At 33.8% G+C, this 13,080-nt stretch overlaps 1 protein-coding gene across 8 annotated transcripts in view; it reads left to right on the forward strand.

The window, feature by feature from the left end:
* DACH2 (dachshund family transcription factor 2) overlaps positions 1 to 13,080 on the forward strand; it is a 495,523-nt gene that overhangs the window by 400,190 nt on the left and 82,253 nt on the right. For 5 of the 8 annotated variants that reach the window (XM_058536286.1, XM_058536287.1, XM_058536288.1 and 2 more), the window contains 2 exons: positions 9,591 to 9,726; positions 12,261 to 12,344. In XM_058536286.1, the coding sequence (XP_058392269.1) occupies positions 9,591 to 9,726; positions 12,261 to 12,344 (220 nt within the window). The remainder of the gene's footprint in view (positions 1 to 9,590; positions 9,727 to 12,260; positions 12,345 to 13,080) is intronic. The other 3 variants (XM_058536291.1, XM_058536292.1, XM_058536293.1) reach the window with 1 other exon arrangement.

Below are 13,080 nucleotides of genomic sequence, written 5' to 3' on the forward strand. Positions count from 1 at the left end.
GTTCGTTTTTCCATTATATCCCTACTTTCAACAATTTAAAACACAGCTGCAAAAAAACAAGTATATATCAGAAACTTGATATTACACAGTAAGAGATTAGAACACATTACAAAAAAAGTCCAAAATATGTCTTTAGTTGTATTAAAGTTTATGAAAATTCACACAAAGAGCTACCAAACTTGATATGTTTAAATTATTCTTATTGTTTACATATGTTTTTTTTTACTTTCAAGTAAAACTTTCCCTTATTTTCATATCATTTAAAAAAGTCCCTGGAATTAAAAAAAAAAACACACTGTGATATTGAAACATGGTTTCAGAATCTTTCTAAACACCTGCTTCTTTAGCATAGTTTGTGTTAAGCTGATGCCTGGGCCTCGTCACTGATGATCATGAGACTGTGATCACAATTTCCCTTGGAAGCTGGTCTTGCAGTATGTGCTTTGAATATTCAGACTATATGATAAATAGAGCTAGTGATATATAGTCATATATTCAGACTATATGATAAATAAGCTAGTGTATGACTAGCTACACAAACCATATTTAATTTCCAGTACGTAGCATTTCTGAACAAAGGGCCTGAGAACAAGTATTTTAATATTTCTGTGCTTCCATTTTTCTATGTGCAAAATGGATCTCACTTTCCTTACACTTTGTTTCTATGTTTACATTTCTTCTGATTGAATCTACCTCAGAAAACTGGTTAGGCTAATCTATAAGCCATGTTAACTCCTCATTTTAATTCAGGTAAGCCAATTTGGTACTTGCTAGCAAGTGCATTTGTTAACAACTAATTGAATCAGAAGAAGCCACTGATATCTGGTTTAAAAAGTTTGTGGGCCCATCCACATTTTTTGTTTTCCATTGATTGAGCCCCTATTATGCATCAGGTGGTTTTTAAAGCTTATGATATAATGGGGAGAGACAAACAATAAACAGAGTTAATAGCTCTATAATTTTTTTTTCCTGAGGAAGAGTCGCCCTGAGCTAATGTCCGTGCCAATCTTCCTCTATTTTGTATGTGGGTCACCGCCACAACATGGCTGCTAATGAGTAGTGTAGGTCTGTGCTTGGGAACCAAACCTGGGCCGCTGAAGCAGAACACGCCAAACCTAACCATTAGGCCATGGGGCCTTCCCCAATAGCTCTATAATTCTTGATTAAAAATTTAAGTAGACAAAGTGAACTCATATGTACTATTTTGGAAACATGCTTTTGCAGATTTTGTTTTATACTTTATGAAACGAGGGTTCCAGAGTCTTAACAAGAATGGAAACTATATCTAATGGTTTAAAATTTCCTACATTCTCTGTGCTTACAATTTTACTAGTAGATGATTTATTAGTGTGCTATGTTTGTCTCTAATTTTTCAGGTTCTTTAAAAGGAACAATGTAGGATGCAGAGAACTATGATCGAGTGCATATTCACATAATGTGTATTTTTATAATGTTACGGTCTACTTGTGTTTGAATGCTCCAAGACTCAAATGGACACAGCATTTAGTGTACTTATTCATAAACTTAATATTTGCCTAGTCAAATAATGTTGAACATTAAAGTCCATTATATATATTCCTATAATGGACTTAAACTCTCAGTGTTTTAGATTTTATATTTGGGCCAGCATGAAATGGTGTGCCTATAAACCAGCACTCCAAAAACAAAACAAAACAAAATTAAAACCAAAACCTCTGATTTCTAACTTTTGCCGGTTTTTGTGATGTAAATATCCCCACCATGACTGATTTCAAGTTACCAACAGTTTAACACCTGGCTCACAAAATTACTGAATATTTAACAAGTGGCTCTAGTTTCAGTAGGCTCCAACACAGCACTCTCCTTTTTAAGCATTACATGAAATATGAAATGTTTATCAGATCAAACTCTCCATGCCAATCTCCCCCTATATCCATTAAATAAAAAAGCAAAAACTTTTCCAACCAGTTTACCTACTAATGTCTATTTCTTCAGAAAAGCATAACAGGTTAACTAAAAGCTTGAGAAATTGCTATAAAATGAATGAATAAGCAGTTTGTTATCCAATTGAAATTATACCACTTTAACATAGAATGATGTCAAATTGGAAGGAGCATGATTGCATTTGAGCCTTTTTCTTCTACCAGTGTGTAACTATTTCTACTCCAGTGTGAAAATGTTTGATGATTAGAGGTGTTGATTCCTCCAAATGTCCTTAAATTGTGAAAGCTAACATGAGGAAGGATAGACCTGGCTGGCTATTCACCACTGCTGTCGTCTTTTTTATTTTCTTTTCACAGGTAGAAGAGAAAACCATAGTTTTTTAGGGCTCTGAGAAGTTATGTGACTTTTAGAAGCTTAGACTTCTCAAGAAAATATATATTTGCTTATAGTTTAAAAATTTCCCCACCTCCATGGATGTAAACAATTAGCAATGAGTCTTAGATTCATAGAACGTACCTACTACAGCAACAGTGTTCAATATGGTAGCCACTGGCTACAAAGGCTATTTCAATTTAAATTAATTAAATAAAATGAAAACTTCGGTTCCTCAGTTGCAGCTAGCCACATTTCAAGTGCTCAATAGTCACGTTACTTGTCGCTACTATATTAGACAGCACAAGTATAGTACATTTGCACCATTGCAGAAAATTTTATTGGACAGCGCTGTTCTAGAGCATTAAGTAGGGTGGATGAAAAGTCCAGAGTCACCAGTAATCTTTGGGGAAAACAGATAATACAGATTTAAAAGTCAGCAAGTGTATTGCAATTAGCCTTGCAGTTAGCCAGAAAGAATAATTATTATTGAATATTGGCTTACTCTATTATTATTGTCATCATTTTCTGTTAGAAAACAGAGAATTCACTGATTTAGCAAAGGTTTAGTATGTTCAAAGGACTGTGTTACATTGCCTTATCAAAAACACAAAAACGAAACAGATGTAAGCACCACCCTCAAAAGAATTTATAGAATTATATACTCTTTCTCTCTAAAGCTGTCATAGTTTGTTAGCTAAGTAAGATGCATTAAGAAGCAGATTCCATTGGAGGCAGTATGACATAATGGGTTCAGAGCATGGGCTCTGAATTGAGACTGTCTGCCTGTATTTGAATCCTGATTTTATCATTCTTTGTTATGTAATTTGCGGCAAATTAATTAACCTACCTGTATCTTAGTTTGCCTCATCTCCCAATGAATTGAGGATAATAATTGGACCTACCTCATAGTGTTAACATGAGACTAAACGAGATAAATCTTATTAACACACTTATAGCACTGTTTGGTATCTAGTAAATACTCAGTATATATTAAGCTAATGTTATTTTATTTTATTATGTTGTATACTCAAGAATCCATATAGAGATAGTAATAAGTAGAAACCAATATGGCCAAGAGCTAGCCTGAGAAAGAAGTAGCTTCCCCTATATACATTCCCCTGTGTATCATCTTATCAGTACTAGGACCAAGATTTCCCCCAGCATTAGATGCATATACAGGTATTGGGCCCTCCCACTAGAGAGCATTTGTCCACCTGTAATGGCTGCTTTGAGCTCGATGCCACAAAAGAAGGGTTAGGGATCTGGTGGGGACTAAAGAGGGGTGCCCATTCTAATATCAAAATTGATCTTATTTGTATTTGATTTTAAATTTTCTTTGAATGTTTACATGTGGATTATTTAGTCTTTAGTTTGAACTATGAGCATCTACACGCCATATGAAAACACCCATAGGCCTTCCTTCCATCCCCAATAGGTACATTAGGCACTCAATAAATGTTAGTTGCATGAATGAATGAAAACTAATGATTCATTGGATATTAAACTTTGGGGAGTGTTTCCAACATAAATGATCATTAGCGATACGGGCTTTAAGTCCTAAACTGGAAAAGACGTTACAAGTTGCAAACAAATATTTTTTGGTGTTTGTTGTTGTTTTTGCCAGAAACTAGTTTTGGATTATTGTTAACGCCAGGCACATAGTCTTTAGTTTTGGCTCAGATTCCTTTACGGTTGGCTCAGCTATTAGCATTTGTAGCTAATAACTAGCATAGCTATAACATGAATTGGAAATTGCATTATGATCATTAGGCGTGCAAGGCTATTCATTCTTCAGTTATATCACTGAATGTGGCAAAATTCTGAGAGCAAAATAGGTAAAGTATCTGACTGATATGAAAACCTGTTTCTTATTTGACATTTAAGTATCTTATAATACAATTTTTTTCTGTATTTGTGCGAAACTTTGTAATGTAAGTGTGCCATAAAATTTAAGAAATTTAAGTAGGAAGCTGCTATTTGGCTGTTTACCAATACCATCTGATTAGCTGCGTTTTTTGTTTGACTGAGCAGCTGGCAATTAATGAATTGATAGGAAATGGTCACAAGGCAGTAGCATTAGCATGTGAACATCTGGTATTAAAATTAGTCAACACAGAGAGGGTTTTCTGTGATAATTCAAATTCACTGAAAAATCACTAGTTGAGTCTTATTCTAAAAGCTCTATGGAAAAACAAAACTATTACTGTCTTTTAGAACATGAGATGAGGATGCCTTGAGTGAGAATTTACGGTAATTTACGTGTGTGTGTGTGTGTTTGGGTGGGTGGCAGAGGTCCAAGCCCACAACATAATTTGGAAGCCATGCATTTTCCCACTGAACTATCCATTTTCCCACTTGAGGGCATTTACATGCTACGAACAGATACTATGGCTGATTACCTTAAGCTGTCAGCCTCTTCCAAAACAAGTTGATCACATTGAAGAGATGAGAGAGTCCTTTGTTCAAGTGTCACATAGGTCACACATAGGATGTGCCTATGATTTTGGATTCTTTCATGGTTACATGTTCCAGCTGCATCCCCAATCTGCTTGTTTTTTCTAAATTCACGAAAACCCTGCCATATCCATCTATGTTAAATTAAATACAATTGTGAATTGGTGATTATGGAACACAGGCTAATTCTTAAAGTGATTCTTAAAGATCCATAAAGTGTCAAGCTTCCATTAGTATTCGGAGATACCAAATTTGGACATCAAATTCCTTAGGATTAGTGGTAAGCCAAGTTAGCAGCAACAATGAACAAACTTTTTATTTTCCTGTTCCTGATTTTATTATTAAAGTCTGTCAAGTTACAGTCTGTTCTGTTTCTGCAGAACTCTGGTGACAATGCAGAAGGAGCACATCAATTAAACATGAAATATCAAGACAAATGCATGAATAAAATATCTAGCATTCAGATAAACTTCCAAAAGCCACTCCTCAGCAACGAAATGTCATTAAATCCTTTAGGAACTCATTAATAGGTTAACATTTGGAAGAGTAATTACAGTGCGAGTTGAATTCCAATTAAATAAAAATAAAAAGACAAATTGTATATTACATAACCCCACTGAATGCTTGATTAGAATCAATGTAATAAAACATCAGAGGCAACAATTTAACATTGACGTTGTTATTAAAGAGCACCTATACACGTGTACACGTACATATAAACATGTTTAATATGCATGTATGAGTACTTCATAAGTTCTGTGTATACTACCATATTTCCAAGGTTGTGAAGGAATACACTGAGATGAAATATAGGATCTCCATAAAAATGGGCAGAATTGATACTTTAGTGCCAATAAACTAAATCCTAAACTAAATTGACTGTGTTAAATCTTGTATAGAACTAAATTTCCTAAGCATTGACCCTGCTCTTTATTAAGGTTCAAATGTATTTTCAAATTATTTAATATGGTGAACGTCTCCTTTGACCATTTGTGATCAATCTCTCCCAAAAAAGGGAAATAGTATGATAGAAGAGGGGATAGTACACACTAATTAATAACATTTTCTATAATGTGTCTTTCTTTTTAGGCATAAGCCTCGAACTATAGAAGTATATGCTAGAATCTGAGTTATTATTGGAGATAATTTTACTAATTGCAGGGGATAATGAGGATTTGATCGGCTAAGTATGTATCAGTTTTGGAAATCTCTCTTCTCTGTTACTTTGGCTGAATCTGGAAAAGACTTCTGCAGTGTTTCAGAAGAGCTACAGCTGTTTTCGATGGGGCGCGAATGAAATACATGAAGAGTAACAGGGTTGTAAAAGTCGTAAATGCCAAATAAAATGAAGTCATCAATGAGTAAAAATGATTGGGGTTTTAGATTTGCAATTTTCCTTTTAAATACCCTTATTGATTTGTTGCAAATACTGTTAACCCTGTATTTGGCAAATGGTGAGGACATTATGACTTGTGTTCTCATTTGTAATAAAACAGATTAACTTGCTGTGAAATTTTAACTAGGCTGAGACACAACAGTAGCCACCTAATGAACTGAAGCACATTGCAGTTAAGTAGCTAAATAGATGCATACTGATTACAGGGCTGAAAAATGGATCTGTTTACTTGCAGTGAAATTGTTCATAGAGCTATTCATTATTTTAGGAGAAATTAAACATTCCTAGTTCCACACAGATATATTTTTTTAAACCCACCTAATTCTTAATCAATATAAGGCTTTTGACTCAGCTACTATGGTTTACATGGTGAAAAAAGTCTGACTCTGTGATGCCTTAGGAAAACAATAATAATGAACTGAATCTTGATTGAATTTGGAAAGTGCAGGGTATAAAATCTTAAAGCAGAAATATTACTTCATGCAAAATGTTAGTGTCACTCTAAATCATGTTCCCAAAGTTAATTGTTTCACCTAATATGCTGTTGAAAATGTCAAAGAAGGAGTTTGAGTAAATTATTTGAGTTCATATTATTTGAACATATGCTAATTTTAAATATTTTGGGGAATCCCTCTTTATAGTATTTTATTTTTTCTGTTATTCATAGCGTTTTTCTATTTGTGTAAATGTTATTCCATTTTTTAAAAAAAATCAGTATAACCTTCCATTTTTTATTAGGCAGAGTGGGCAAGAGCAAGTATCACTGTCAGTTGGATTTTCTTGCTTTTCCAAACCGTCAACTTTATGAATCACTCAAAATTTTTCCATTTTTATTATGGCAGCATATATCGCTGTGTGTACAATTCGTATTTGCCACTACACAGTGATTTTGTTTGTTCAGTTCTATTTTTGCTCAGTAATTGCTCTACTTTGTGCTCATCGATTCATTCAGAGGTCCATTAGAGATAAATGTAGTTCATTGAATTACATATTTTTTCAGCAAATTTCCAATGTTAAAATTCAAAGACAAATACTGAATGTTCTACACTTGATGCACATATTTTGGCATGGAATCATTGAGACTACACAACACTGAAAGGCAAAAAAATAATTTTGACCTCATATATGAAATTCCTTGCATTGTTGTGTATGCAGTGTATGTGTAAGTGTGTTTGTATACATACTATTTAGAGAATATGTTTTTAATCATGACAGTTTAGGTTGAATTTCACAACTGATAAACTACTAGTCTTTTCAAAAAATAAAATGATGTTATAAGGGCTATATATATCTTGCTGTCCATCCCCATGCCACCCCTCCAAAATACAAGTATAGTTATTTGGAAAAAAATACTTGATTCTTTTCTTCTGCTTTGCTTATGTTTCTTTTGACTTTGCCCAGTATACATAGTGTTACCCTATACACATAGAGTTATTTATCTGTATACTAAATATAACTGAAATGTGTATTTCTCTGTCTTAAAACATTGTTTTTGAGGCATGCCAACTGTTAAAGAGCCTTTAAAGTGTAGTATACATTTACAATTCTCGATATTTAATTAGTATATAATACTGCAGCTAATATACTCAAAGTCTATTCATTTCACTAAAATTATGAAATGTTAAATGCTAAACAATAATATAAACCACCATTTAAAAAATGAATATGCCATTGATGACTGCATTAGTTTTTTATTGTTGCTGTAACAAATTATGACAAATTTAATGGCTTAAAACAATGCAAATTTATTATCTTTCTGTTCTGTAGGTCAGATGTCTGACATGGGTATCACTGAACTAACATTAAGATATTGGCAGGGCTGCGTTCTTTCTGTGGCTTCCAGGGAAGAATTTGTTTCCTTGCCTTTTCCATCTTCTAGAGGCCACCCACATTTCTTGGCTCATGGTTCCCTTCCCCCATCTTCAAAGCCAGCAACATTGTATCTCTCTGATCATTCTTCCGTAATCATATCTCCTGCTGACCTTCCAAGATAATCCAGTGTAATTTTTCTATCTCAAGGTTCTAAGTCACATCTGAAAAGTCCCTTTTGCCATGTAAGGTAATGTATTCACAGGTTCTGGCTGTGAGAATGTGAGCTGGGCATCTTTGGGGGGCCATTATTCTGCCTGCCACAATGACAGACATCCCAAAATGTTAACTTCTACTAATGAAGTAGTAAATTCTAACTCTCATGCTATTACTTTTGCATTAAACACGCAGTTTTTTTAAGGTCTTTATAAATTTGGGGCCTCTCATGCAAAATCAATGTGAAAATGTACAAGCACATTATTTGACAAACTAATTGTTAATGTTATGATGATTAGAATACTGATGTTGTAATTACAGATAATTAGACAGAACATTTAATTTAAGAAATTTATTATGGATGAATGGAATACTTTATAGAACGAACATTCCCTGTCCCAGCATGTCTATTACCCCATCACATTTACTGCATATATGCATAAACATCACAATTTGATTCTATTATTGATCAAATTAACTGAATGATTGTCAGATTTATTCATCAGTTTGTGATACATAAACATAGTCAATAACTGCAGAGTTTTATAGCAGTATTCATAATCACAAAACTCTTGAAAGCCATAACAGTTATGTAAAAGAAATATTTTATTTTTAAACATAGGAGCCCTGCCAATATGTTTATTTTATTCAAATTCATTTTATTCAAATTCATTATTTCATTCATTTAAATTCATTATTTTATTCAAATTCATTATTTCATTCATTTAAATTCATTATTTTATTCAAATTCATTATTTAAAACTATAAAAAATATAAAACTATGAAAATCTAAACAATACTAAGGAATTGATATTGATAAGTCTTAGTGTTAGTTTAGAAAACCCATGATTGTGTCCTGTGACTAGCAAACTTTTGTTGGCAGAATTCAACATATATTCTACGTGTATTATTTCCATAGTTTTTGTCTCTGCAGAAAGATTCAACATGTACCAGGTGCTACTGTTTGTGAATTTTATTCCAAGGTTCCCAAGTGTTTACCTTTGGGAGACCTCCTTCTTAGAGAGTAGGATGACCCTCCAGGCCTTGGCATGAACTTTATATCAATGTAGAAATTTTCAATAACAATAACTTTTACTACACACCTGTGTTCATAATCCTTTATGAATTTTGTAGGAAAGGAGATGGAAACTACCTTTTCTTGAGCCTCTACCGTGTATCTGGCATGGCGCTGAGCTCTTTCACCTTCCTTTCTTATTTAACCCTCAAGATATTCCATTAATTTCTCAAGAACAAAAAATTTGCTTTAGTCTAAAGATAGATGTTTAAGACCAGGTATTGTGGATGTGTGCACTTTCAGGATAAGTGAGAGGTCAACATTTCAAATGTTATGGACTCAACCAACATGAAAAACTTGGTGCACAGATGGCATTTCCTTTTGTGTTTCATTTTGCATCAGGAACGGATCCCAGAGAGTCCTTCTCCTGCTCCCTCTCTGGAAGAGAGTCACCGCCCAGGGAGCCAGACCTCCTCCCACCCCAGCAGCAGTGTGTCCAGCTCTCCCTCTCAGATGGATCACCATTCAGAGAGAATGGGTGAGTATCTCAACTGAAACAAGGAATTGAAAGATATTCTTTCAGGATATTCTTCATTAGGCAATAGAGAGGGAAGAAAGAAGCTAGGAGAGCTGATGCCTCCTTAATATAAATGGCTTTTCGAAGTGGTCGTTTTTTATTGCTGAAACAATATGAATAGCATAATAAAACTTAAAGTGTTAGAAGTTTGTTCTCTGGAAGGGTCTGCATTTACTATATCACGGGATCTCATGGGAAGAATATGATGGGATTTTTGTAGAGTATACGTTAGTTCAATATGTTGGTATTTAACAGCTGGTGTGATACAATTCAGTTGTCACATTTCCAGCATCCTTCGAATAATGGAAGATAAAATATCCTTTAGGCAGTCGATCATTTAAGAGTGATTAAAAAGTGAATCAATACATGATTTGCTACAATCTCAACAATTTAGATCGCAAGTATTTAACATGCTTTTTCCTACGTTTATATTTTTATTGTCTTAGGAGTCTTATACCATAGACACTGTTCTAGAAATACTATAATGTTATTGTCAGTGATGTGGCATATTGGAGACTTGAATCTAGCCATAGTTCTGGAACTAACTAGCTATGAGATATTAGGTATGTCACTTAACCACCACAAGTTTCTTTACATAATATATGGAAATAATTACTGCCCTGCCTAATGCCCTGGATTTTTGTGAGGTCAAATGAAATAATATGTAGAAAAACACTTCAGAAGTTTAAAGTGCTAAGGAAATGTGAGGGATAAACACTATTTTTCCCTGTGTGGCTTTACCTTGATTGCTTATCATCTCCTGGTGTCTGATCCTACTTAGGTATACAGACATTACCAAGTGCATTCAGCTGTAACAGATTCTCATTTAGTATGTAATAATTAGGAACCAAGTGAGTAGCTAAAATCTTTGTTAATCTTCTGTACCTACACAATCCCATTGCCTACGTATTCATTTCCTTTATGTAAAATGATTTCTGCTCTTCTATTGGTCTTACTATAGAGATGTCCTTTATATGAACTCTAAATTTTTACACTTCGTAATAGTGATTGCTTCAAGTTTCTCCAAAATAATGTTTTTTGGGGGGAGGAGAGGAATTCGAGGGATAAGGGAAAGTGTTAGGTTCTGGGTTTGTGCTGGGGAAGGATGAAGACGATTTCTCCCTTGTGGAAATTCATCCAAGTCTCACTTAGCCTATCAATATTATATATTGTTTGTGGCTCTTTAGCTTCATAGTGAGCTCAGTGGGTCTCAAATCTGGCTCCCTATTATAATCACCTGTGGAGAGTGTACAACTCTAGATGCCCAGGCTGCACGCTCAGAGTCTGATTTACGTCTGGAATAGAGCCTGGCAGCAGTGTTTTCTTTTGCTTTTCAATGTCTCCTCAGGAGATTCTAAGTGCAGCTGGAGTTAAGGACCACTGAGCTACAACTTGAAGCTAATGGCCTTAAGGGAGTAAGTTTAATTCCTGGAAGAGGTGACAGAGGTCTTCTAGCTTTACTCTGTTTTGTGGACACAAACTACCTGGTTGTTATAACATTGTGTGCAATTGATTCAAAGGAGTCTGAGCAAGATAAGCGGATATAACTGGATGACCATTAATGAATCAAGAAACCAAAACACACATTCTTCTGTCAGAATAATCTTTGTATTGATGAGGGAGAGGGGAGAGAGAGAATTATTTATTGGGTGCTGGCTAAAAGCAGAGCAAATAGAGAAATACACTCTGTGATAGATATATCCTAAGGGATTGGTATCTTACACCTAGAAGTCAAATCAGATATTTCCAAAGCAATGTAATACTTTTTAAAAATCTTGGCAACATAAAACATTTCTAATTCCATTGGCAGTACTTAGGTCCTATATGCACATTTCACAATTGTCCAAGCGTGATAGTGAGATTGTCTATAAATGAATAAAGATTTGATTATTTTTGGTTTAAAGTGACCATCTTTTATTTACAAAGCTATCTAATGTTTAATAAAATATAACTAAAGAGAATTAAATAATAAACTATGAAAATTGGCATGTTTTTCCTCTTTTAATATAATGTTTTGTGAGGATACACTTACAATAATCACCAGAAAGTTATATATCTATCAATTTTGCTATATATATTTGCAAAAACTCTATAAAGTGAGTTAAATGCATAATTATTTCAAAATCATGAAATTAAGTGGTAAATTCTTTTCAGAAGTAGTTTGAGAAATATATTATTAATTATGGAGGTAAATAGCTAATTTGCATATAGATTTTAAAAGAGGAAATATTTAAATGTTTTAAAGGAAATATGTTGGTATTATATAAGTACGATATGTTAATTGTACTTTAAAAATTCACATGATTAAGCAGCTTATTGACTTTTAAATTATATGATCAACAGACCAACAAATGTCTTTCCACCGTTTCAGAAGTAGAAGGGTGTAAAATACATGTTAGTTGTTATTGGAGTAAAACAGCTATTTATTAATGCTTTTCTGCCTTTCTTTTGGGTGTTTTGCAAGAAAATTACTCAGTTATATCTCTTATTTATAGTTATGATGCCCAACAATAGAGATGAACTTATTGTTGATCAGCATAATGGACCAACCATCAAAAAACTCCAAAGGGATAATAAAGGTAAAATGCCTTTTGCTTATTTGATGTACATAAAAAGATCAGATACTAACTCAATTAACTTCCCGGTGCTGTATGAGGCATACACATTTCCCTAAGTCAGAAGAGATCTATACTGGCTTTGGATAAATTCTTTTAGTAGTAAAAAAGAAATAATATTTGCCTGAAGTTTGTTTATTTAATGTCATAAATTACATATCAGCCCGAAGTTTGTCTGTGCCTGTGGTTGGAAACTTCACCCTAAGCCCTTTTATTACGCCTGATCAGAGGCATCTGACTCTCTTTCTATTATAAATGGACTTTGTTAACTATGTTTAAAAGACACCATTTGATGGTTATGTTTGAAAAACTGGATTGCTGTTATGGGGGAGAGATGTTCCCTTCAACCCTCAAAAGCAATTTTAAAAATATATGCTAATTTGGACATTTCAAATGAAAGCTTGGCAAGTTACTCCAATCAAATATTTACCTGGAATGTTGATAAATATGATGCCAATCTAGCTTTTGATCCACTGAGGTATGTGTATCACCTCTGCACAGTATCCAGATTCTTCTTAGGCTATCTGTTTAAAGAAGATATAGAGAGGATGACTTTCAAAGTCACACTATCTTGATATAAAAGCTGAGTACAACTTTATTTAAAAGGCTAAAAAGGTAAGAGAAAAGGAAAATATGTCAACATATGTTATAGGCTATGCATTATGGCTGTTACCATGAGTTAGACAGTAAATCTAAGCTA

Source organism: Diceros bicornis, chromosome X (genome assembly GCF_020826845.1).
Source record: "Diceros bicornis minor isolate mBicDic1 chromosome X, mDicBic1.mat.cur, whole genome shotgun sequence".
Lineage (NCBI taxonomy): Eukaryota > Metazoa > Chordata > Mammalia > Perissodactyla > Rhinocerotidae > Diceros > Diceros bicornis.